The sequence below is a fragment of the Antechinus flavipes genome, chromosome 2, assembly GCF_016432865.1.
Source record: "Antechinus flavipes isolate AdamAnt ecotype Samford, QLD, Australia chromosome 2, AdamAnt_v2, whole genome shotgun sequence".
Classification (NCBI taxonomy): domain Eukaryota; kingdom Metazoa; phylum Chordata; class Mammalia; order Dasyuromorphia; family Dasyuridae; genus Antechinus; species Antechinus flavipes.
The window spans coordinates 422,214,156-422,237,939 of NC_067399.1; the positions used below are offsets into that span (position 1 = coordinate 422,214,156).

The window sequence follows — 23,784 nt, forward strand, 5'->3', positions numbered from 1 at the left end:
CTGTGTCATAAAATATCAGCACTGAGAAAGAACTTAGGATCACCTAATTCAGTGCCCTGATTTTATAGAACAGAAAACAAGAGTTCAAATTGAGAAAGTCACTTATATAGATAGAAAAGAATTTAGAAATGGAGTCTATTTAAGAGTTCACTTAATCTAAGCTCATTTTAAAACTATGCCTTTCCTTTTTTTAGAGGTTATAGTGTATCTAGCGCTGAGCTTAGAATCCGGAGACCGGAGGTATTTACAAATACCACCTTGGTTATTTATTAGTAACTAATGGGCCAGTTACTCAGTAATATTAATAAAAGTACCTACTATGTACCAGGCACTAGACAAATCACTTAACCCCGCAGGGCTCTGATTTTACAATCTGTATTATGGGGACATTTATTACTTACACTTGGAAAAAATGCTACGTAAATGTTATTATTGCAGATGAGAAAATAAAGTCCAGAAATAGCCCAGGTATTCAGTCAAAAAGTTTAGTTTAGATTTAGGCAAAAAGCTGGCATTCAGGCAGGTCTTTGAGTTCCCAAACCATGGTTCATCTCAGTACAACAAACAGGTTGAAGACTCATGGGAGTCAATAGCTGTCAGGGCTGAAACTCAGGTCTCCTGATTACCAGTGCAGTACTGGCTCATTCCTGAATAGAGAGCTGGTGAACTGAACTAACAAAATTTGACTCTCCTCTAATCCCCAATAACTGTACCAAGACCAGAGGCTGTTTTTGATGAGGAAAGGCTTATTCCACAGTGGGAAGTGGCATGGCTTACGTGGACAGAAAGAAGCTTCCAGATTGGGCAGCAGCTCAGCCTGAGACACGCGAAATGATTCGTGGGTCCTGGAGCCAGGCAGACCTGAGTTCAAATTCGACTTCAAGTACATACTGGCTATGACCCTAGGCAAGTCACTTGACCTCTGTTTGCCTGTTTTCCTCAAATGTAAAATGGGCATAATATCACCTAACTCTCAGGGATTTGGGAGGAACAAATGAAATTATAAAACACTCAGTATAGTGCCTAGTATGCAGTAAGTGCTATCTAAATGTTATTTCTTTATTATAACAGGTCTGTGTGACGCTGGTTTAGCTTTGGCGCCCTTTTGGAGAAGCAGAGTGGTAATCGGATTATAGCGAGAAGTGAGCATAAGAAGACTTGAATTCGTATCTAACTTCCGACTACCGCTGTGTGATTCCAGGCAAGAAGCTGAACCTCTCAGGGCTTGAGTTTCCTTCTTCGTGAAAGAAGGTAATGGAGTCCATTGTCTCTTGAGTCTGTTCCAGCTCTAAGATCTAGAGCTATGACCGAAGCTTCAGTGAGTTCTCAGTGACCACCGGAAACCGATTCCTCATGGAAAAAACTACTACCAGTACAACCCACAATGTTAGATAAAAAAAGATGGCGAGAGAACACTACAGCCCGGCCCTCAGTGAGGCACTGGGGGGACTGCAACACATGCGCAGAAGATCCACGGCGTCCGAGCCCTATTGCGCTTGCGCAGTCTCTGCGTCCTCTTCCGGCAGCCGAGACTCTCGCGAGAAAGACGAATCATCCGGGAGCTGAATTCAAATAGACTTGGCGCTGTCCCAACGGTGGATCTGTGGAGTAGGTTGGTGAGTCCGGAGCTCGGGGCGGGGGAAGGGAGCGGACACCTCCCATCCGAATCGGGGGTGGGGGGGTGATACAGTGATGCGAGGGGTAAAGGTGAGGAGTTGAGAGAAGAGGGCGCCAACAGGGAGTGGAAGAAGAGCTCGGGATGAAGGGGATTCTAATGAAGAAGAAGCGAGGGTGAGGAGGGGGCGGGACACTAACCCGACGTAAACCTCCTTGGCCCTACGGTTCCATCCCTTCCTTTTACAGATAAGGAAACTGAGGCTCAAAAGGAATAACTTGCTGTTATACAGTGTCACAAGTAATACTTAAACCCAAGCTTTCCTGATTCACCTATGGGAGTGGGAAGGGGGTGGTGGAAGGACTATGTGCGTAAAGCTTTTTTTTTTTTTTTTTTTTTTTTTAAAGAATGACCCCATTAGGGTTGGTAGGAATTGCAGCTAGGCGGTGCAACGGATAGTGATCTGGGTCCAAAGTCTGAAAACCTAAGTTAAAACCCTGATTTAAATAGCTACTAGTTGTATTACCCTGGGCAAATCACTTAACCCCGTTTGCCTCAGTTTCCCCATCTGTAAAATGAGCTAGAGAAGAAAATGGCAAACCCCTCTAGTCTCTTTCTCAGGAAAAATGGGGTCACAAAGAGTCTAAAACAATAGAACAAATGTTCTAACCAACATTAACACCCCAACTATTTCTAGGTGATATGGACATACAGACTAAAATGAAGCACACCCTGCTGTGGAGGAACTTCCCACTGGGGAAGGTCACACAAGATGTGGGTTTCAGCTGCAAGTCAAGTCAGAAATTTACCCTCCCTCTCTATTGATCATTCAACTTCCTTCACTTTTGTTTTGCCTCTTGGGGACTGAGCAGAATAAGTCAGATCTGAAAATATGTAAAAATATTAGTTCTCGTTCTCTGTCCCTAGTCAAGTTACTTCCCTCCCTGAATTTTAATACTCTCCTCACCCAGATGTTATATGGCAATCGATAAAGAATTGGGAGCCACTATTTTTTATGGAGAGAGGGGATTTCTTTTGGGAAAGTTTTAAGCTGAGTTAAATTAAATCTTGAAGCATTCTCCAGAATGCAAAAAACTGAGGTACCATATGGGTCACGCCACTTCATGCCTCTTGGGTTCTTTTATATGAAAAGTAGATTTAATCCTTAGCATGAGAAGGCTAAGTACTACTATTGAGTAGTAGATGATACTGAAACCAGATTCAAGTCTGCTTCTCTATTTACTAACTGAATACAAATAATTTAGCCTTTTTGTCTGTCTTTGTCTTCAACCTATCTCACTTGCCCACTTGTTCCCCCCTTCCTCTCCCCCCCTGAGGCTATTAGGATTGACTTGTCCAGGATCATCACACAGCTAGAAAGTGAAATCAGATTTGAATTCAGGTCCTTCTGACTTCAGGGCTGTATCCACCGCACCACCCAGCTGCTGTCAGATTCTTTTTTTAAAAGATAATGAATAAAATTTGAAAAGTGAGAGGCTCCTGAGTATATGTTAAAAGAAGATTTTAAAAATAAAGATGTAAACTTGATATGATTTTAGCTCCAATAAACTTAAATCATATCTTTTGAAAATTTAGACTAAGAATAATGCTGCCATTTCCTGAATTGGTTTTTTGTTCATATTTTTAATTAATTTTTTTTTGGAAGGAGCAAACCTCTAGAGATTCTGTTTTTAATGAAGTAAACTTATACATATAGAAAGTTAACATTGATATGTTTTGAAACTCCTAAGAGCATAAATTTCCTTGAGTTAATCATGTAAACTTTATTCAATTTAAGTTGCAAGCTCTATGTAAATATGAACAATTTTTGATTCTCATTATTTCCTTATTTTATTTAATGAAGGTTATATATATATATATATTATATATATATATATATATATAAAATATATATTTTTTTTTTGGCTGAGGCAATTGGGATTAAGTGACTTGCCCAGAGTCACACAGCTAGGAAGTGTTAAGTGTCTGAGATCAGATTTGAACTCAGGTCCTCCTGATTTCAGGGCCAGTGCTCTATCCACTGTACTATCTAGCTGCCCCCAAGTTATAATTTCTAGTCTTCTTTTCTTGTTAAATTTTATGCTACTACTAAGTTCATTCAACTAAATTTATGCTTGTATTTTGAGTCAAATTACAAGCAATAAAAATTAATTTTTTGATAGATGAAATGAATTTGATTCCTAAGGATTCAGGAAATTATTCAGTTTCCACATGGAAACCAAAATCTCACATTACCATTATTTTAATTTTTCATTAAATTCTGTATGAGCTCTAACTTTTTGGTTTTATTTTTTTCTGATAGACTGAAAGCAGAGAAATAAAATGGAGTCTGAGTTGGTTTTGAATCTTCGTCGTCAGCTCAAAGAGGCTGAAGAAGAGCGAATGAAAGCAGCACAGTATGGTTTACTGCTCTTGGAGAGCCAAAATGACTTGCAGAACCAATTGGATAAAATGAGAAGTGAAATAATGAGCACCACAGAGGTAGGATTTTTTTATTTGGACTAGATTGCCATTGAGGTCTCTTCCAACTGAAATTCTATGATTTACAAGGAAGATTTTTTTATTTCCTAGTAGTGCAATTGGTTGTTGGCTTTTCCCTTTTAAGATTGATAAAATCGTAGAAAGGAAATCTGAATCTTTATGATAAGATCATTCCACTTAGGAAAACTCAGAGACAGAAAGGTGCAGAATTTAAAAATGAGTTTTGAAAAGTACCTACACTTAGATAGGAGAAAGGAATCAGATTTAGAGGTTTTTTATGTGGGTAGTTTGGTTTCTTACATTACAAAATTCAATTTGGTTAAATTATTTTCAGACAGTGCTGTTTAGATAACCCCAAATAGCATTTTATTGATCGATCTCTCTCTCTCTCTCTCTCTCTCTCTCTCTCTCTCTCTCTCTCTCTCTCTCTCTCTATATATATATATATATATATATTTTTTTTTTTTTTTTAAGGAGAGAAATTACCTTTATCCCTATCATTTGAGAAAGTAATCTAGGCATACAGGAGAGACGGTATACAAGTGAAGAAGTGAAATGGAAACTAAGACAAGATCTTTCTCCTACCTATTGTGAAATCTGTAATGTCAAAAACATTCTTAAATCCTTGTCTTCATGACTGAGAGTGACTCTCCAAGTCATACTGTTTCTCAGTCTCGAGCCCAATTCCTTTATCTTGTCTCACGTTTTAAATGCCTTAGTAAATTAGGACATTAAGGCAGTAGGACAGTACACTCAGTGACTGCTGAGGCCTTTAAAACTCAACTCTTAATTCCTTACTTATATAAATCAAATTTGATAGATTCAAAATGAAATTTATTTGCATTTTCAGGTCTCAATTGACTGTTTTTCTTATGTTTCCTACTTAAGTTTGTGATGCAACTGTCTTTTAGTCATTGACTTTATTTTTTTCTTGATTTTGTTTTCTAAAACACTTTGTTGTTCTGTTTTCTATTTTTAGTCTCATTAATCTTATCTAAGTTCTCAAAGACTTCATTCATTACTTTGTATGAAAACTGACATCTTCTATACAGCTTTACAACTTATACAACAGTTAGCAAACAATACATTGCTTTTTAAAAACAACTTTCTGAGATAAATAGTGTAAATATCATTTTTAGGCCACAGATGAGGAAATTGAAGTATAACAAAGTAAAATAATTTATCAAGCCAGAATTTGAACCTGGGTCCTATTTCTACTGCACAAAACTGCATTCTAAATGGTTTTGCATTTGCAGAACAAATTGCAAATTGAAGAACAGATGAGAAATATTTATGTGATAACTTAAATTTTACTATGTTTGTATTGTAATTGACTCTTTCCATAGAATTATGAACAAGAAAAATTTACTCTTCAGAGAGAAGTTGAACTTAAAAATCGAATGTTGGAAAGTTTGAATTCTGAATGTGATGCCATTAGACAACAGCAAAAATTGCAGTTGGAAAAATTGGAAGAACAGCTATCAAGAAGCCATGGACAGGAAGTGAATGAACTTAAAAACAAGGTTTCGGGTGTCTTTTTTTTTTCCAAACTTTTATTTTTATCTTGTTATATAAAATTCATTTCCAAGTTTATCCCTCTCTTTTCCAATTTGCATCCAGCCATGCGTTCCTTATAACAAGAATAGAGAAAGGAAAAAAAAAGCTCCTCAGCAAAACTAATCAACACACCAGCTGACTGTGACAGTTTATGCAATGCTCCACACCTATTGTCCTATACCTCTGTGCAAAGAAGGAAGGGAGGTACAAGAGGTACATTCTGTCATCGTTGTCTGGAGGCCACCTTTAGTCATTATATTTAAATAGTGTTCAGTTTCATTTTTTTGATTTTTTTCCATTTTTGTTGCAGTTCCTGTGTATGTTAATTTCCTGTTTCTGACTTCACTAAGCATCAGGTCATATGTTTTAAGACTTCCCTGAACTTTTCATATTCATTGTTTTTTATGGTACAATAATATCCCATTATTCATGTGCCATAATTTGTTTTGTCATTCTCTAATTGAAGGACATCTACTTTGCTTACTGTTTTTTGTTACCATAAAAAGTGCTGCTTGTACATGGTGTGCATGCATCTTTTTAGTTGTGGATCTTTATGGATGTTTTTGTTACTTTTTAACATAATTTCAAAATGTTTTTGATATTTTCCAGAATAGACTTAATTAATTTGCAACTCTACTATCAGTATGCTAGTGTATCTGTCTTTCCATCCCTCATTTAACATTGACTTCTTTCCATTTTTTATCACTTCAAATTTGCTGGGTGTGAGATGAAGCCTTAGGAATTGTTTTTATCTGTATTTCTCATTTAGTCATTTGGGGCATTCTTTCACATTTTTAGTTTTTGACATTTTTCTTTTGAAAACTCCAGGTTTCCTTTGACTGTCTCCTGGGGAATGTTCACTGTGTTTCTTATATACCAGACCCTTATTTGGAGATCTGATTTTTTAAAACAAACAAAAAGCTTTGTTTATGTATTGTTTGAAGCAATTAATAATAAAGCTATGAAGAAGCATATGTCTTTTAACATAATATAACAAATACTTTTTCTCTTGGGAGAAAATCATCAAATGAGTATGTTTGATTGACTCAACCATTGGCCAGGCTATCCTTCTGCCCTGCTTTGAAGAAGGAATCTAGTTTTCTGGGAAGAAGTTTACCCAAATTGTCACTAAACTGTGTATATTCTTACATCCAGGGAATACCTCTACTAAGCTGTACCCCAAAGACATCAAATTAATAGAATAAGGACCTATGTGTAAAATATTTATATTTATAGAAAGTCTTTTTATAGTGTTAAAAGAACTGTATACAAAAGGATACACATAAATCTTGCACATGTAGGGACATTTGTCCCTACAATCCTACCCTATGATTTACCAGCAGGAAACCTAAATTTTCAGGAAGACAAAATGCATAAAATTTCTGAGTTAACTCATCGACACATGTGCAAGATTTATGTAACTGCAGCTATAAAATACTTTGCAGAAATAAAGAGAGACTTCTGTAATTGGAGAGAGATTCATGCTCATGAGTGGGGCTGTGCCAATCTTAAAATGACTTTACTATTTAAATTAACTTGTAGAACTAGACAAAGTAAAATTCATTTAAAACAAAGGTCTAAAATCTCGAGTGGCTGAATAAATTATGGCATATAAATGTGATGGAATGACAGGGACAGTTTCATAGAATCCTGGGAAGACTAGTATGAACTGGTACAGAATGAAAGGAGCAGAACCAAGAGAACAATTTATATTATAACATTATAAAGACAAACTACTTTGAAAGACTTGTGAACTTTTATTAACTCATTGACCAAACATGATTCCAGAGGACTCATAATGGAGCATGCTACCTCCCTCCTGACAGAAATGGTGGACTCAGGATATAGAATAAGACAAGTTTTTTTTTGTTTTTTTTTTTTTTTGGGGGGGGAGGGGGGAAGGGCATGTCAATATAGGAATTTGTTTAGCTTGACTTTGCATATTTGAATCAAAAAGTTCCCCACCCCCAAATAGGGAGAAAGATAGGAGAGAGAGAGAATAGATGAAAAGAACATTTTAAGATGTTAAGTTAAAAATTCCAGTACATTCTGTTTACTAAAGCTTGAAATTGTGTGATACATTTTAGAAGGATTTCATTCCAAAATTATTAATTAACTTTTAGTTATCTAAATATACTTTCCCCAACTATAAATTTTCACAATTAACTATAATGACTTGGTTATTTTTTATATCAATTGAACATTTTTTTAAGCTGGAAAAGTTGAAAGCTGAATTAGATGAAGCTCGACTAAGCGAAAAACAATTGAAACACAAAGTAGAACATCAGAAAGAAATCTTGTCTGCTAAATCAGAGGAATTGCGGATAATGTCTGAGCGTGTACATGAAACCATGTCTTCAGAGATGCTGAGTCTTCAGGTTGAGATAACCGAGTTGGAAAGTGTGAAGGTATGAATTTATATTTTACATATTTCCCAATTCTTTGTTTGAGTTATCTTTTATAGTATGATAGTTCTTTTCTGTTTCTTAAAGTAAATGAGCTAGCTTTCAAGATGAAATGTTATTGATCTTATTTTTATTAATCGTGTTAGAAAATACTATATCATCTTTTTGGAGATCTAGGGCATATTTTAATTTTAAGTTTAATGGGACACATATTATAGTGGCTAGTATTTCATGAAACAGAATTATTTAATACTGGTAGATGATGAATATTATGACAAAGATTGGAACCATATTTCAAGTCTAAAATGGTGTTGAAATTGAAAATTGTTATGCATAAAGTTTTCATCCTTACAATCCTACCCTATGATTTACCAGCAGGAAACCTAAATTTTCAGGAAGACAAAATGCATAAAATTTCTGAGTTAACTCATCAACACATGTGCAAGATTTATGTAACTGCAGCTATAAAATACTTTGCAGAAATAAAGAGAGACTTCTGTAATTGGAGAGAGATTCATGCTCATGAGTGGGGCTGTGCCAATCTTAAAATGACTTTACTATTTAAATTAACCTGTAGAACTAGACAAAGTAAAATTCATTTAAAACAGAAGGTCTAAAATCTCAAGTGCAATAATGAGAAAAAGCATAAGTAAAGTATAAAGAAGTATAAAGGAGGGAAAACTTTACCAGGCCTCAAATTGTATTATAAAGTAGCTATCATCAGAACTACTTAGTACAGCTTTTGGGGGAAACTTGAAAGCAATTTGACAGACATTAAGTTAGACCAATATCTTATACTAAAATGAATACATAAACTAGCAAAAATAAATAAGATTATATAGCTTTTACACCTTTGCCCAAGGTGAGAGTTCTTTTTTTAAATTCTCTTAAATTTTTAAAAATTTTATTGTGCTTGCATTTTTATATCACTTTCATTTTTGAATTGATATTTTCCCCTTTATTCCTCAATGAACCATTCCTTATTTAAAAAAAAAAAGAACAAAAAGAAGAAAGTAAAGACTCCAGAGCAACCCACATCAGCCAGATTTGATATATTCACACATCTAAACTAGGGGAAGGATTCTTAAATGAGAGGAGAGGCAATTATAAAAAGTAAATCATTTTTTATCACATAAAATTAAATGATTTGTGTAAATCATTTGTAAAGACAGAAGAAAAGTATGAGGAAAATATGAACAAATAGTTTTAATAGAATAATTTTTTCTCCACATATATATATATATATATATTTATAAAGCTTTTTATTTTCAAAATATATGCATAGTTTTCAACATTCATCCTTGCAAGACCTTATGTTCCAAATTTTTCTCTCTCCCTTCCTTCACCCCCTTCCCTATATATCAAGTAATCCAGTATGTTAAACATGTACAATTCTAATATACATATTTCCGTAATTATGCTACGCAAGAAAAATCACATCAAAAAGGAAAAAAATGAGAAAGAAAACAGTGCAAACAAACAACAACAACAAAAAAGTGAAAATACTATGTTGCGATTCATACTCAGTCCCTTCAATTCTCTCTCTGGATGTAATTGGCTTTCTCTATCACCAAACCATTGAGCTGGCCTAAATCAACTTGCCCATCAAAAGAGCCATGCCCATCAGAATTGATCATTGCTTAATCTTGTTATTGCTGTGTAGAATGTTCTCTTGGTTCTACTCACTTCACTTAGTGTCACTTCATCAAAGTCTCTCCAGGCCTTTCTGAAATTATCTTGCAGATAATTTCTTTTGATGACTACCTTCCTCAAACAGTCCTCCCCCTTTAGAGCCCCTGCCCCTTTTTACCTTTCCCCTAAGTCTTCTGTTTTCCCTTCTATTAGTCTTTCCCTTTGTTTTCCCCTTTCCCTCCTACTTCCCTATAAGGTGAGACAAGTGCCTTTGTGATACCAAATTTGTCTGATATTCTCTCTTAGAACCAAATTTGATGAGAATAAGATTCACACAATATGCATCCCTCTTCCTTCTTTCCCTCAATTATAATAGGTTTTCTTTGCCTCTTTGTAAGATGTAATTTCCCTTATTTTACTCTTTTTCCCTTTTTTTTCCAGTATGATCCCCTTTCCACCTGTAGTTACTTTTTCATATTATCATAATAAAATCAAATTATACCCGCATTCTTTAAGTAAATCCATAACAGAAATATAGTTCTCAAGAGTTCTTTCCTTTTTATCTTTTTATGCTTCTCTTGAGTTCTGTTTGGAGATCAAATTGTTTAATTCTGGTCTTTTCATTAGAAATAGGTGAAATTCACTTATATCATTGAATGTCCATCTTCTTCCCTGAAAGATAATGCTCATTTTATCTGGATAGCTTATTCTTGGCTGTAATTCCAGTTCCTTTGCTTTTTGGAATATCAGATTCCAGGCCCTTCAATCCTTTAAGGCGGAAGCTGCTAGGAACTGGGTAATCCTAGTTTTGGCTCCTGGGTATTTAAATTGTTTCTGGCTGCTTGCAATATCTTTTCCTTGGTAAGATAGTTCTGAAATTTAATCACTATATTCCTTGGGGATTTAATTTTGGGGTCTCTCTTAAGAGGTGATCAGTGGATTCTTTGGCTATTTTACCTTCTGATGATTTCCTGTAAGATAATTTCTAGGTTCTTTTTTTCCATCATGGCTTTCAGGAAGCCCAATAATCCTTAGATTATCTTTCCTAGATCTATTTTCCAGATTGTTTTTCCTAGAAGATATTTCACATTTTCTTCTATTTTTTTTTTTATTTTTTTGGTTTTTGTTTGACTCTTGAAGTCTTATTGAGTCATTTATTCCCATTTGTTCAATTCTAATTTTTAGTGTATTATTTAAAATACTATTAATATTATTAAAAAAAATATTTTAAAAGTGTACCTTTTTTAGTTCCTTTTGCAATTGGCCACTTGAATTTTTTTGTTCATTGCATTCTTTTTCCATTTTTTCCATTCCTTCTTGCAATGATCTCATTTCATATCCCCATTTTTCTTCCAACTTTCTTTTGAGGTCTTTCATGCAATTTTTGAAGAAAGCCTTGTTAAATGGGGACCAGTTCATGGGGCTTCTTCTGGAGTTGCTTTAGGAACCTCAGGATTTGAGGTCTGTTCTTCTCTCTCCATTAAAACCTGTCTACGTGAGAATTCTTTTTTCTTTTTTTTCTTTTTTTTTTTTTTTTTTTTTTAAGGCTTGAGGTTGTTCAATGCAAAGGAGCAACAGCTGCTTTGATTTGCTGTGGGGCAGTTCTGCTGATTGATTTCCAGTGTTGGGTAATGGCGGCTAGGTTCTGGTGTTCTTGGGCTCAGTGGTTTACAATTTGTCTTTTACAAAAGGCAACTATGCCAAACCACCTGCTTGCAACCAGAACAGAGTGTCCTAAAAGGCTCACTAAAGATTCCCAGGTGCAGGCAAGCTACAGCATTCTGACTCTTCGCTCTACCTTCTTGCCCTGGTCTCCTTATGCTGCAGTCTGAGTTCAGCAGATTGTTCCCCTGCCCTGTTCTGAAGTTCTTCAAAGTTATTTTCTTCTGGAAATGTGTTGTACTCCAAATATTTGTGGATTCTTTGACTTCAAAACCAGTTTAGAGACTTAATCTGCTGTTAGTTTGAGAGAAGGTGAGAGGAAGTTACAAAGAGTCATTTCTGTTTTTCACCATCTCAGCTCCCCTGCAGATAGTTTCTTACAGAACAATAATATGCCATAGCATTCATATACCATAACTTATCCAGCCATTCTACTGATGAGCATCCACTCAGTTTCCAGTTCTTTCACAAAATAATTGAAAAATATAAATGATTTTGGAAATGTCCTCTAAATCACTCCTGTAAAAGAAATGTAAATTAAAATAGTTGTGAGTTTTTACTTCATACTCTGAGAATCAGGAAAGATGACAAATGCTAGGATAGAATCAAGAGAACCTGGAACACAATTATAATAATGTGTAAATGAAAGGATTTCTAAATGAAATTTGGACTCTGAGTAACTAAAGAGCAAAGAAATGATACCTCTCAACAATGGGAAAAAGGAAGGAAACATCTAAAGTTGATATAATTGTATTAAAATGTCATTGTATTAAATGTTTTTGCCTAATCATTCTTTTTCAGAAGGGAAGGTCCAACCTTAGGGGAGAAAGGGAGCACAGTATTTTGGCTCTCATATAATAATAAAAAATGTCAATAAAATTTGAGATATTTTGTTTTGTTTTAAATAAAACATTTCCCAGAAAAAAGGCCTTTAGAACTTACCATTGGTTTTCAACTAGGAAATTAACCTGCTTTTGGTCCCATTCGTTATACGTTTTCCTCTTCACCTTTTTAATAGGATCATCTGCCTAGCAATGGAAGGTACCTTCTAGAGATCATTAAGTCCAGCTTGCTTATTTTATAGATGAGAAAAAGCTGAGAGAGATTAAGTGACTTTTTCAGTGTCACAGAGCTATCTGAAGTACATTTGGAACACACATGGTACCTGAAGTATATTTGAAATTGATGTCTTCCTGAGACATCTGAGTCCATTGCTCTGTCCACTGTGCCTCCTAACCCTGTGAGGTTTTTTGGTTTTTAAAGAAATATTATTGGAATAACCTGAAGTGGCTAACTGAAAAGTTCTTTATAGAAAGTAGCTTTTTAAATTTATTTTTTTTTCCCATTTTGAACAGGCCAGTCTTGAGGAAAGAATGAATGAGCTGCAGTATAGACAAGAACAGCTAGAACTTACTAATAACAACTTACAGCACCAACTAGAATGCCTTCAAGGGGAAAAAGAAGACAGAGAGAAAGAAGTTGTTTCATACTTTAATGCATTAGAGGTATTATATTTTCTCTGATCTCCTATATCTTTAGCCTTTGGTTGTTTTTTGAATTTAGATATTGTTTAGGTTTTCTTTTTTAATTTAGAAAGCTCGTGTAACTAATCAGGATCTACAAACACAATTGGACCATGCATTGCAGCAGTCAATGGACCCCAACAGTAAAGGCAACTCTTTGTTTGCAGAGGTATTTAAAATTTGAATAATGAGTTAACTGAACAGAGCATTACATCTTTTCTTCCATTCAAGGAGGTATTGAAAATGTGATGTTTTCTAGGTGGAAGATCGAAGGGCAGAAATGGAACGACAGTTGATCAGTATGAAAGTCAAGTATCAATCTCTTCAAAAACAACATTTATTTAATAGAGAACAGATGCAAAGAATGAAGGTCTGGGATCATTGTGTTAAAATTTGTTTGTAATTGTGCATGGTACTAATACAGAGAAATTTAAACAAATTATACTCTCACAAGAAAAAAGACCAAAAACTGCAGGTCATCATATACAAGACATATAACACACTTCTTGCCTTTCATTGTTTCACCCACCTCCTTATTTAGGAAATCTCCAATTTTTTAATAGGTAGCATTCCAAAGTTTTTACAAGTTTGAAAGTTATATATAGTTGTTGCACTCCTAAAACCAGTTAGTAAAATTCCATTTAGCCAGCGTTCTTCATTTGTAATATGTATAACTGTTGAAACTGATATGAGTAGCATCACTTTAGGAAGCCATGACATAGATTCTTGGTGTAACCCTCCCAGTGAAATCAAGATAGCAGTAGAAATCTAGTGATAGACATATATATTCGTAGGCATTCATCTATGATATAGCTTGCAGGTGTATACAAGTTTTCTTGGCACTTAAGTATTTATGATAAATCAAATTGTAAGTGTTATGCTAAAGACTCATGATTAGATGGATGGCAGTAAACAGGTATATAATCTAAAATCGCCTGAGATTTCTTATTCCTATTTTTGTTCAGGGATCTCATGATCCCCACCTGTTGATCAATGACCTTTGAAACCTTTCTTCCTTAAAGTGGTACTGACTCATGGGGCCTGGGGCAGGAGAGGAAGATTAGAAACAGGGAAGATAATAGATAAGAAGTTATAGAGAGACAGATGGACATTCGTACTATCCTAAACCAATCCATCTTATCTCTGGGGTTACTCAAATCTCATAGACATATAAATATTTTTTGATAGAACTTGGTTTCTGCTTGATAACTTACCTTTTTTGAAATTTTAAATATTTCTTCAATAATTAGAAAGCCTAATTTGCTTTTAAAAAAAAGTAAAATGACAGATTTACATGAAAATATTTTTAATTCTTTTATCTCGACCTTTCTACTTTAAATATGATTTTTGTCTTTTATGCATATCTTATAACAAAAAATGTTGATGTATACATTTCATATTAAGCCACAAATATGTAGTATACTACTGTAATCTGAGTTGATGCAATGCCATTAGAATAACTATATATGTCAGTAAGTACTGTTTATCTGATTTTGATTTCTGGGTTATTTTGTTTAGTTTATGAAGACTATTTCATTTTTCTAGCTACAAATTGCCACACTGCTACAGATGAAAGGGTCACAAACAGAATTTGAGCAGCTAGAACGCTTGCAGGCTATGTTAGAGCAGAAGAATGGTGAAATAGAAAATCTTTTAGTGAAGATAAAGCAATTAGAGAAATTTAAGGTATGTATAATACCTTTTTATTAGCTTTCTGTAACTATAAAATATTAAATATTTTGATCTTTTAAATTTAAAAGTTTAATGCAGAAATTTATTGGCTTTAGAATATTTTTATGTGATTTCATAAAGTAATTTGCATTAATTCTATAATAAACAATTATCAGATGAAATTCAGTTTTTCATCTAATTTTTCCATGTGTGGATTACCATAAAGGAAAAAATCAAAATTCCTTAAACATATTTCTGTCTAATTTTAGAATTAAGTATTGGCATTATTTATTGTATATTTTGTGATGATTATTCTTTTCTTCAGAATTTATATGAAAACATGGAATCCAAGCCCTCTAGTAGCTTGTGTACTCCAGAGGATAATTCATATTATATCGATTTACTTCAAATGAAGCTTGAAAACTCAAAGTAAGTATTAGAGGTAGCTAGGATGTAGAGAAATAGTAAATTTTAAATATGTTTTTATACAATGTATTTAATTGCATTTTTTTCTCATTGACAGCTCATTCATTAAGAATGAAAATTTTTAAAAATTGTAAAAAAAAAAAAAAGTAAGCAAAAAGTAATATGATCAAAGTAAAGGTTTTATTTCTCTACATTCAGTCTTACAAATTTATGTCACAATGAACTATGCTTGAATTTTCATAGATAGGTTATCAAAAACATCTCTGTAAATTATTTTATATTTTCCAAAGAGTAAAATCACTTCATTTTAAATTTCAGTTCATACAGTAAAACTAGATATTGACATACTGTGTTATATCAATGATTCCTTTTTTGATTTTAAGCAATGTTTTTATTGAGAAATTTTCATAGGTTTTTAGTTTATTTTATTTCTAATGATTACTTTATTAAGTACTTTGTAGGAAAGTACCAGCTGTTTTAATGAGGAGTTAAAGCAAAGTTAATTTTTTTAAAAGACTCATAATTTGATGCAGTGTGATATTTATATTAAAACATCAGATGCATTTCTTGAAAACATTGACTTGTTTTAACAGTCATTAATCATTTTTTTCTCATAGCAAAGAGATTGAAAAGGTTAGAGATGAGCTATCCTTACAGCGGATGAAGGCATTATATGAGAGCCAGCGGGTTTTGGAGGTAGAGAGAAAACTTTTTACAAATGAAAGGCATCTCCAGCTTTTCCAAAGTGAAAATATGAACCTGAGAGTTAAACTAGATGAGCTGAAAATGAAATATGAACCTGAAGGTATGTAAGTCATAATTTAAATGAAAATATATATTTGAGTAGATTTGAAATCCTAACCTGGAGTGATAGATAGCCCTACTAATGACTGAATATTTTTACATAAATTAGATTGCATACAGTTGATAAAATTTTCTAGAGACTCTGATTAGAAAGTACTGCTTTTAATATCTTTACATTATTTTGTTTCTTTTAGTATAGTGTCCCTATATAGTTATACTTTTAAGTTTATTTAAGAATAAGTAAGCACTTACCATTACATCAAAGATTTAGATGTTTTCTTTGAATTTTTTGATGATGAATTTATGGTTTAGTAGTATGTGGTATTTAAAAAAAAAATCTTTACACCTAAAAAAATTGGGAATAATTCTAGTTCTCTAAATCTTTGAATTATATTTGGATTTTTCTAAAGATTTTTATTATTTTCAAAAAGCACTTTCCTTTAAAAAGCCATGCTACAATATTTCGTTAGTTCATAAAAATTGGACATATATTTAAAAACAAAATAATTCTTCTGATACTTCAGCTTTTTGTTCTGTCTGTAACTTCAACAGGCAGCTCACCAGGTATACACTGGTAGTGTGCTTTAAGATCTCTTGAAATTGTGTGACATACTGTGTGACCCTGTGACATATATGTTTTTTATCTTGCACTTTCACTCTGTGAGTGATCCTCTTCTATTTTCAGCCATACATATCTCCAATACCTTTTTTTCTATTTTGTACAATTCTTCACTGGTAAATCTGATCTCTTCATGCCTACCATGCATACATTTTTTTCCCTCCCTTTTGACATCCTTCAGTTTTAATTATTTGAAGATGTAGTATTCCTTGACTGACAGCTAGGTTATCTAAAGTTATCTAATATTACAATTTTTTAAAAACTTAACTTAATAGTAGTTTTTTAATAAACATACATTGACAGTGAGAATTTTTTTTTTAAAGCACACTTTTGGCATCTGGCATTTTTAAAAGTTTATCACTTTAACCTGTCTGAAATATTTTTCTTCTCAGAGCCAGTTGAAATACCTGTACATAAAAGAAAGCGTGAGAAGTTGCCTCTGGATGTACCTCTTTGTAAAGATGTGGTTACTACTAGCACTGTCCTAGAAGACCCTTCTAATTTAACCTCTAACAGTGAGACTTCTGCAAGTAATATAGGAGGAGAAAGCCAGATCCCATCAGAAAATTCTAGGAATTCAGCTATGACTCTCCCTCTCTCCCAAACTCTACCTGTGGATCAGCAACCTCTGAAGGAAAAGAAGTGTGTGAAAATCATTGGCATTCCTTCCAGTCCAGAAGTTTTACGTGAAAAAAATGACAACACCAATAATTCTTCCAGGTCAGTGGCCTCTCTAGTGTCTCCTCAAGACAGTGGGCAGGCACTTTCATCTGTTTTCTTTCGCTGCATGACCTGTGCTCTCCATTTCTTTGTCTGTTTTCTTAGCGTTGCATGCAATGTGATCCTTCAGCTTCACCTGCCTCCCTTCAACTTTCCCAAAACTCTAAAAAAGACTAAAATGATATCAGATAGAAAGGACTCATAAACAGTGGAGCTCTATTCTCATAAATTTAGAATTGCTTTTTTCATGTGACAAGATTATTTTGTTTTTGAAAAAGAAACATCACAATAAATGTACTAAACATATTCTTTGAATGAATATGCTACATTTCTAGTTTGGTGGTAGTCATGAGGGGAAATTTCATCTGTCTTCTTTCTAAAAGAGCGTGTCCTAAGAAACTTCATCAAGGAGAAAATTGTTTTAACCCTTAATTTGAGCCTGAATAAATTGTCAGTTGTTGAAGCTTTAAGAGCCTTCAAGACTATGCTTTGATAGATATATATTCTGGTTCTGCCATTTTAGTTTTATTTTTTAAGCTTGTCCCTGTGATGTCTCTTCCATGTGATTAAATTGGGTGTTACAGAGGTAATAAGACATTTTTGTGAAAGAGATGTCTTGCTAAGGGACTAGTTATCTTGAGAGGCAAAAAAAAGATTGAGTTTGAATAAAGGAGTTTTCTGGAAAAAAGTGAGTAAGAGCAGGTTAGTGGAAGGGGGTTGATAACATAAAATAATAAGCTAGGGAAATTTTGTTGATTGAGTCTGTGTGTTTAGAGAAGAATATAAGTGTCAAAATAGTGGAAAGGAACTGTGTCCAGTAGAGTCATTGACTTAAATAGTCCTACTTGTGGTGTGAAATTAAATTTATGAATTGCCACAATCTGATTAAGGCTGGACCAAGGTATAACCCAGAAGAAAAAAGAAAGGCATACTTGAAGGAAATTGAGAGGAGAAGAAGGCATTATGGATGGAGAAGAGAAGGGAGAAAAGGAATATAATAAAGAGGAAATGGTAGAATTGACTTTGGTGCTACAGGGTTGCCTATTCAGGAATTTTAAAGTACTGCTATCCTAAGAGAGTGGGGAAAACAAAGAGAAAGTTAATTTGCAAAAGTGAAATATACTCTAGTTTGTAATAAGGGCTACTTTAATATATTTAGTTTTAGTCTTCTTTTAATCAGCAAGCAATACTTATTTCAATTCAGAGGAGGATAGATCCAAATGCTGTAGGAAAGAGAAGATGAAAATTATGCTCTTTGGCTTCAATAAAAACATCTAGGGTTATTTATTTTGCCTGTAAAAATAGTTTAATGTTAGAAGATAGAAAATTAATAAGATGTAAATTTAGGAATTTTAAAACACATGACCAGTTCTTCATTGTTTTGCAACTGTGTAATCTCAGTGTTGTTATTTAATTTATATTAGGATATCTCTTATTACAGCATTTACAAGATGAAGTGTTCTAATATTAATTCCTCTCTCTGAATGTTTCACTGAGCATGTACAAGTTGCTTTACCGGCAGTATTACATGTAGGGTACATAATATATAAATAACTTTGACAATTTCAAAGCCAGAAGTAATTTTAAGAAACAGTATCTGAAGTTTCATGTTCCAGATATTGCTAAAATCAAGTCATCAAATTATGTTTAACTTTTTTGTGTCTGTGCATCATTGTATAAGGATGCTTTATTTCTGTATGTTTTTGTGCGGTCTCAAGAATTGAATAATGCAGTTTTTGCTTCTTTTTATTATTGCTTTTTGTCAGTCCTTTATGAGTTTGGAAAGTTTATTTAGCCAAATAGCTGCTTAATGTTAGAAGGGCTGCATGTTGATGTCACACACTTTAATATTTTACAAGTTCACAAAAAATCCCCCCAATAATTATCTTGTTTTTTGGGGTTTTTTTTTTTTGAGGCAATTGGAGTCAAGTGATTTGCTCAGGGTCACACAGATAGAAGTGTTAAAATCTGAGATCAGATTTGAACTCGGGTCCCCCTGACTTCAGGGATAGTACTCTTTTTACTGCACTACCTAGCTGCCCCTTTCTCAAGTCTTTTAAAATAATTATTAGGTTTGGCTATATAATTATACTTAAAGTGATAGCAATTTTAATGCATTTGAAATCAAGTTAAATTTGGATTTAATTGATATTTCATTTCTTGCATGCTTGACTCATAAAATTGACAAACTTCCTATAAAAAGAATTACTATGGTGCCAATGGTATTCATAATCTAAAAATTTAAAAACCCACTAATCATGACTTTGTGGATGTATAATGTAATTGCCCAAAGTTTTATTTGTGTATTCTCATGCTATTTTTTGGTCATATAGCACAGAAGTTTAAAATTCCTATGTCATTCTTAGCTTTTTTGTTTATTGATTAGATATCCATAGCATGCTGATTGTGAATATCCTTATACTTTTAAGATATTTTCCCTTTTTTTTGGGGGGGGGGCGGAGCTGTTCTTTACAGCTTGATTGATAGCTTTGTTCATGGCTGGTAAATTATTGCTATATTTTAATCTATATTCTACTGCCTAATTGTTTTTGTGACCTTGGATAAATCTCTTAACCTATTAAGGCCTCCTTTCTTCATCTGTAGAGTTAGCTGATTGAACTAAATAACTTCTAACAAGGTCCTTCCTTTCTGGCTCTCAATCTAGGATGATATTTAAAATAAAGAAACTAGTAACCTTTTAAATGAGAAGTATAAATGTGAAAATGTTCCCCTAAATGAAATAATGACTGGACCTTTTTAATGGTCTGAGATAATTCTTTTTTTTTTTTAAATGTGTGGGGGAATATAGTCTGAGTCACTATAGTCCTTTACAGTTGAATTTTTGTTTCAAACTTCCTTTTTAATAAGTAATTGGAATTTAGAATGGATGCTTTGCTGCCTGTAGGTTATTAGCTGCTGAATCGAAGCTCCAAACAGAAGCTAACGAAGGGAAAGAAACTGCAAGCAAATCTGAAAGAAAAACTTCTAAAAAAACATATACTACCCTGTATGTGTCTTCCAAACCAACTCAGACACAGTGTCCTCAGCAATAAAGCTATTTGCTTAGTAATAATAAAGTACAATTTTGCAACCTCCCCAAAATTTATTCAAAAGAGGCTGTTGAACACTGCCTTCTGAGTGTGAGATTATTTCTGATAATTATCAAATTGTGGATGAAAATATGACTCACTGTACCATTACTTCATTTATATTTCTGTGACAAAATAGCCTATAATTACTTTTGACATTTAGGTTGTTATACTACTAATTCCATAAGTAATAATTCTAGATATTCCAAAAGTTTTAGTGATGTTTTAAGGTTAGGTAATTTAAAACTGCATTAAAACTTTGGGACATTCAGTACTTCAAAGACTTTTTGTAATTGTTATAATTTAAGCTGCCCTAATAACAAAGAATTAATGAATATGCATATATATTTCCAGTTTTGTGTATTTTTTAAATTGAAATAAAAAGGTGCTTCAGGTATATTTGAAAAGAGACATAAAGGTTTGTTTGGTTGTTGTTATGAAATTAATGTGGGCAACATGCTGAAAGATTGCAATTTTTTTGTTAAAGGAAGTAATTTCCATTTTTGCAATAATTTGTGTTTTAAATTCATAAAGAATATGTATACATTATATTTGTCAAATGCATTTCAAATAGATGCTTTTGAAATCTATTTAAGTATGCTGATATGTGGGGGAATTTTTTATTTCTTTTTTATTTCTTTTTTAACAAGAGTATGGAGTAGGTATTAATGATGCAAGAAAACAAAGCAAGGAATTGTTGTATTACCTAATATTATGATTCTGATTTTACTAAATTAAAAATAAACTTAGTAAATTACCAATTTAGTATGCAACTTATTTTGTGTGTGTGTGTGTGTGTGTGTGTGTGTGTTTTGGAAGTCACCCTATTTAGATAAACTACCAACTAAAGTTCACCATATAACAGTGACTACTTTTCTCTTATTTTCAACCTCTGATTGAACAAATGAGAAATTTGTTCTAATTGATCTAAGTATAGAGAAAATTGATCTAAGTATATAGAGGATTTGGGAATCAAAGATACTTTGTAATTATCTGAGAAGCTCATTACCTGTCAAAACAGGTCATTTTAATTAATAAACAGTGCCATTATGTGCAAAGCACTATGATAGGGATTGAGGTGGGGTAAAAAAGATAAGGTTAGTTCCTTTCCATAAAGAAATTTAACAAGAACGTTATAATTTATGAGGAGAATTAAACTATGTAAATAAGGTAATGCATGAGAGATTCAAAATACTATGAGTGCAGAATTTTGGACAAATCATTTATAACTGATGTTAGGGAGAAGGTTCCTCAACTGGATCACAGAATGAGTTTGGAATGGCTCTCAGAATAGTACCTTTTTACCAATCTTGCTTCTTAACCTCTTGATTACTCTGTTTTTCCAGATGATCTCTCTTAGGGTTTTCATGACAATACTTTGTTGATCTTCCTGACCTCTTCTGAGTCTCCTTTACTGGGCAAGTCCAGTAAATTTAGCAAGAATTTATTAAGCCCCTGCTATATGCCAAGTACAATCCTAAGTGCTGGTGATACAAAGAAAGATTTAAAAAAAGACAAGTTCTGGCCTCAATGAATTTATAGTTTAATGAAGGAGACAATTTATATAAATCTGGTGGATGGATGGGTGAATTTTATATTACATGCATATGATAAATAAAGAATCCTAGAGGAAAGCCACCAGCATTAAGAGGAAAACTGGGAAAGGTTTCTTGGAGAAGGTGGGATTTTGACTAAGATTTAAATGAAAATGAAGGAAATGAAGGTGAGCATACCAGGTATAGAGGATACCTTTTGAAAGTGCTGATTTCAGAGATGAGTGTCCTCTGAGCCCTTTCTATGAGGAGCAGCAAGGCTAGTGTAAACTAGCTCAAAGGATGTGTAGAAGAGTAAGGTATATGAAGAATGGAAAGGTAGAAAGGAGCTGCATAATGAAGGACCTTAAAAGACAAGCAGAATGTAATATTTGATTCTGGAAAATATAGGGAGCCATAGGAGTTTATAGATTGGGAATATATGTAAAGTGTTAAGGATCATTTTAATAGCTCTGTGGAGAATGGGCTAAAGTGGACAGATGAGAACAAAGAACAATCAGAAGGCTATTGAAATAGTCCAGACATGAGATGAGGGCCTGTACCAGGTAGTGTCAGTATTAAAAGAAGGAGGAATATATGAAAAATGTTGAAAAAGAAAAATGAATAGAACTTGGCAACATTGGAAATGGAGTGAGAAAGAGCAGTTTGGGGTGACAGATTTTGGGCCTTTGTAAATGGAAGGATGGTAGAATAAAAGGGAAATTAGGAAGAAAGGATTTTGGAGGGAAATGTAAGTTATTTTGAACATAGTTTAAAATATCTAGGGAACATCCAGTATAAGATATGCAATTGGTAGTGGAAAATGCAAGCCTGGAAGTCAAGTGAGAAGTCAGGATTGGGTAAAGAGTTCATAAAATCATCTACATAGAGATGACAATTGAATCTATGGGAATTGATGAGGTCAAGCAAATTAGTATAAAGAAGATAGGAAAAGCAACTGAGAGAAGTATCTCAAAAAACCCAAGAGAGTGTCAAAGGCTACAGAGGTCAAGAGGATAACAACTGATAAAAAGTCATTATATTTGGTAATAGAGATTGTGGTAATTTTGAAGATAGCAGTTTCATTTGAATGATGAATACACTAATGGCTGCCTAATCTAGATTTAAATACAAATCCCTCTGGCATTTAAAATTTATTTTACCAGCCTTAAACATTTCTCCACCTACTTTTTTGGTCTAATCAAACTGATCTCGCACTTCTTCACATCTAACATTTATTTGTATCTTTATCTGTATCTTTGTATAAGTTGGGCTTGTGCCTTGGATTTCTTCTCTCCTCTCACTTCTTAGAACCCCTAATTGCTTTCAAAGTTTAGTTCATACCTCATCTATATGGATTCATTGTTGTTTTTTCCAGATGCTAGAGCTCTCTTTCCCTAAAATACCTTTTATTTTGTATGTTTTATTGTTTTCCTTCTGTAGAATGCAAGCATCTTGAGTCTAGATACTTTTTCATTTCTGGTTTTGTATCCCCAGTACCTAGGACAGTGCCTGAATTGTGTACTGATTAATCTAAGCCAGCCTAGACTTAAATATCAGTCACTGACAAATCATTTTTCAACTTCCACCTGAGGACCATAGTTTGAGTCAACCATTCTGCTATTTTACTATTTTCTCATATCTGAAGTAAATGTGTCTCTCATTCTCTTTCACTTCTATGTTGTTTCTGGTTCAGCCCTACTTCTGAAGCCAAACAGAATTAATTTAATTCCTCTCTTGTTTGAGAACAGTTCACATACTGGAAGGCAGCTATTACAATTCTCTTAAGACTCCTCTAGGAGGGGGAACTAAGATGGCAGAGTAAAGGTAGGATTTTGCCCAATCTTTCCCTCAAATGGTTCCACATTTCTTTAAATAATGACTTTAAGCAAATTTTAGAGTGACAGAACACTCCAAAAGATAGAGTAGAACATATTCCAGGCAAAGGCAACTTATTGATGGTCAGCAAAAAATATCTGTGACACCAAGGCGAGGAGTCCAACATGCAGTCCTGTTCTATGCCATGC

The 23,784-nt window shown here is 33.6% G+C and overlaps 1 protein-coding gene across 3 annotated transcripts; it reads left to right on the forward strand.

The window, feature by feature from the left end:
* Positions 1–1,547: 1,547 nt before the first annotated feature.
* Positions 1,548–20,986, forward strand: SPDL1 (spindle apparatus coiled-coil protein 1). 3 transcript variants are annotated; one of them, XM_051978882.1, is made up of 12 exons: positions 1,686–1,791; positions 3,939–4,117; positions 5,464–5,640; positions 7,888–8,082; positions 12,729–12,878; positions 12,967–13,065; positions 13,156–13,266; positions 14,442–14,582; positions 14,893–14,996; positions 15,611–15,798; positions 16,809–17,136; positions 20,042–20,986. In XM_051978882.1, exons 2-12 carry the CDS (start codon positions 3,959–3,961, stop codon positions 20,187–20,189), a joined length of 1,800 nt encoding a protein of 599 aa, XP_051834842.1. In that variant the 5' UTR covers positions 1,686–1,791; positions 3,939–3,958; the 3' UTR covers positions 20,190–20,986. The 3 variants fall into 3 exon arrangements, with proteins under 3 accessions (XP_051834841.1, XP_051834840.1, XP_051834842.1); XM_051978881.1 differs by lacking the exons at positions 1,686–1,791; positions 20,042–20,986 and adding an exon at positions 1,548–1,616 and having other exon boundaries at positions 16,809–18,868; XM_051978880.1 differs by lacking the exon at positions 20,042–20,986 and having other exon boundaries at positions 1,683–1,791; positions 16,809–18,868.
* Positions 20,987–23,784: the final 2,798 nt, after the last annotated feature.

Bases quoted from the DNA above. Each gene is read 5' to 3' on its own strand.
- SPDL1 (XM_051978881.1), top strand. From the start codon at position 3,959: ATGGAGTCTGAGTTGGTTTTGAATCTTCGTCGTCAGCTCAAAGAGGCT. The intron at 5,641-7,887 runs GTTTCGGGTGTC...CATTTTTTTAAG, and splicing joins TGAATGAACTTAAAAACAAG to CTGGAAAAGTTGAAAGCTGA. The intron at 15,799-16,808 runs GTATGTAAGTCA...TTTTCTTCTCAG, and splicing joins AATGAAATATGAACCTGAAG to AGCCAGTTGAAATACCTGTA.